This window comes from Meleagris gallopavo, unplaced genomic scaffold (assembly GCF_000146605.3).
Source record: "Meleagris gallopavo isolate NT-WF06-2002-E0010 breed Aviagen turkey brand Nicholas breeding stock unplaced genomic scaffold, Turkey_5.1 ChrUn_random_7180001910734, whole genome shotgun sequence".
NCBI lineage: Eukaryota > Metazoa > Chordata > Aves > Galliformes > Phasianidae > Meleagris > Meleagris gallopavo.
The window spans coordinates 1-504 of NW_011173700.1; the positions used below are offsets into that span (position 1 = coordinate 1).

The 504-nt window shown below is 70.0% G+C and overlaps 1 protein-coding gene across 1 annotated transcript in view; it reads left to right on the forward strand.

Moving 5' to 3' along the window:
• Nucleotides 1–11: 11 nt before the first annotated feature.
• Nucleotides 12–504, forward strand: part of LGI3 (leucine rich repeat LGI family member 3) — a gene marked incomplete at its 5' end in the record, with an annotated part of 3,079 nt that continues 2,586 nt past the window's right edge. The window contains 2 exons of the mRNA XM_010727551.1: nt 12–189; nt 282–446. Of these exons, the coding sequence (XP_010725853.1) occupies nt 12–189; nt 282–446 (343 nt within the window). The remainder of the gene's footprint in view (nt 190–281; nt 447–504) is intronic.

Sequence of the window (504 nt, forward strand, 5' to 3'; positions counted from 1 at the left end):
CCCCCCCCCCCCTCCTCAGCGACCTGCGAGGCAACGCGTTGGTGTGCGACTGCAAACTGAAGTGGTTGGTGGAGTGGCTGGAGGGCACCAACACCACGGTGCCCGCCGTGCCCTGCAGCAGCCCTGCGGCCCTGGAGGGGCAGCGCCTGCGGGATCTGCCGCTGCGGGACTTCCAGTGCGTCACCACGGGTGAGGCTGCGCGATCGCCCCCCCCCCAAAAAAAAACAACCAACCCGCCCCGGGGGTCTCGGGACGCTCAGGGCTCGCTCTCCCCCCCGCAGACTTCGCGGTCCATCAGGTGCTGCCCTTCCAGGCGGTGTCGGCAGAACCCTACACTTACGCCAGCGATCTGTACGTGGCGCTGGCGCAGCCCGGAGCCGGCAGCTGCGCCGTCCTCAAGTGGGATTACGTGGAGCGCCGGCTGCGGGATTTCGACCGCATCCCCGGTAATGGGGCGGCTCCGGGCCGGCGGGTCCCCTCCGTGTCACCCCCCGGTTGGTGATG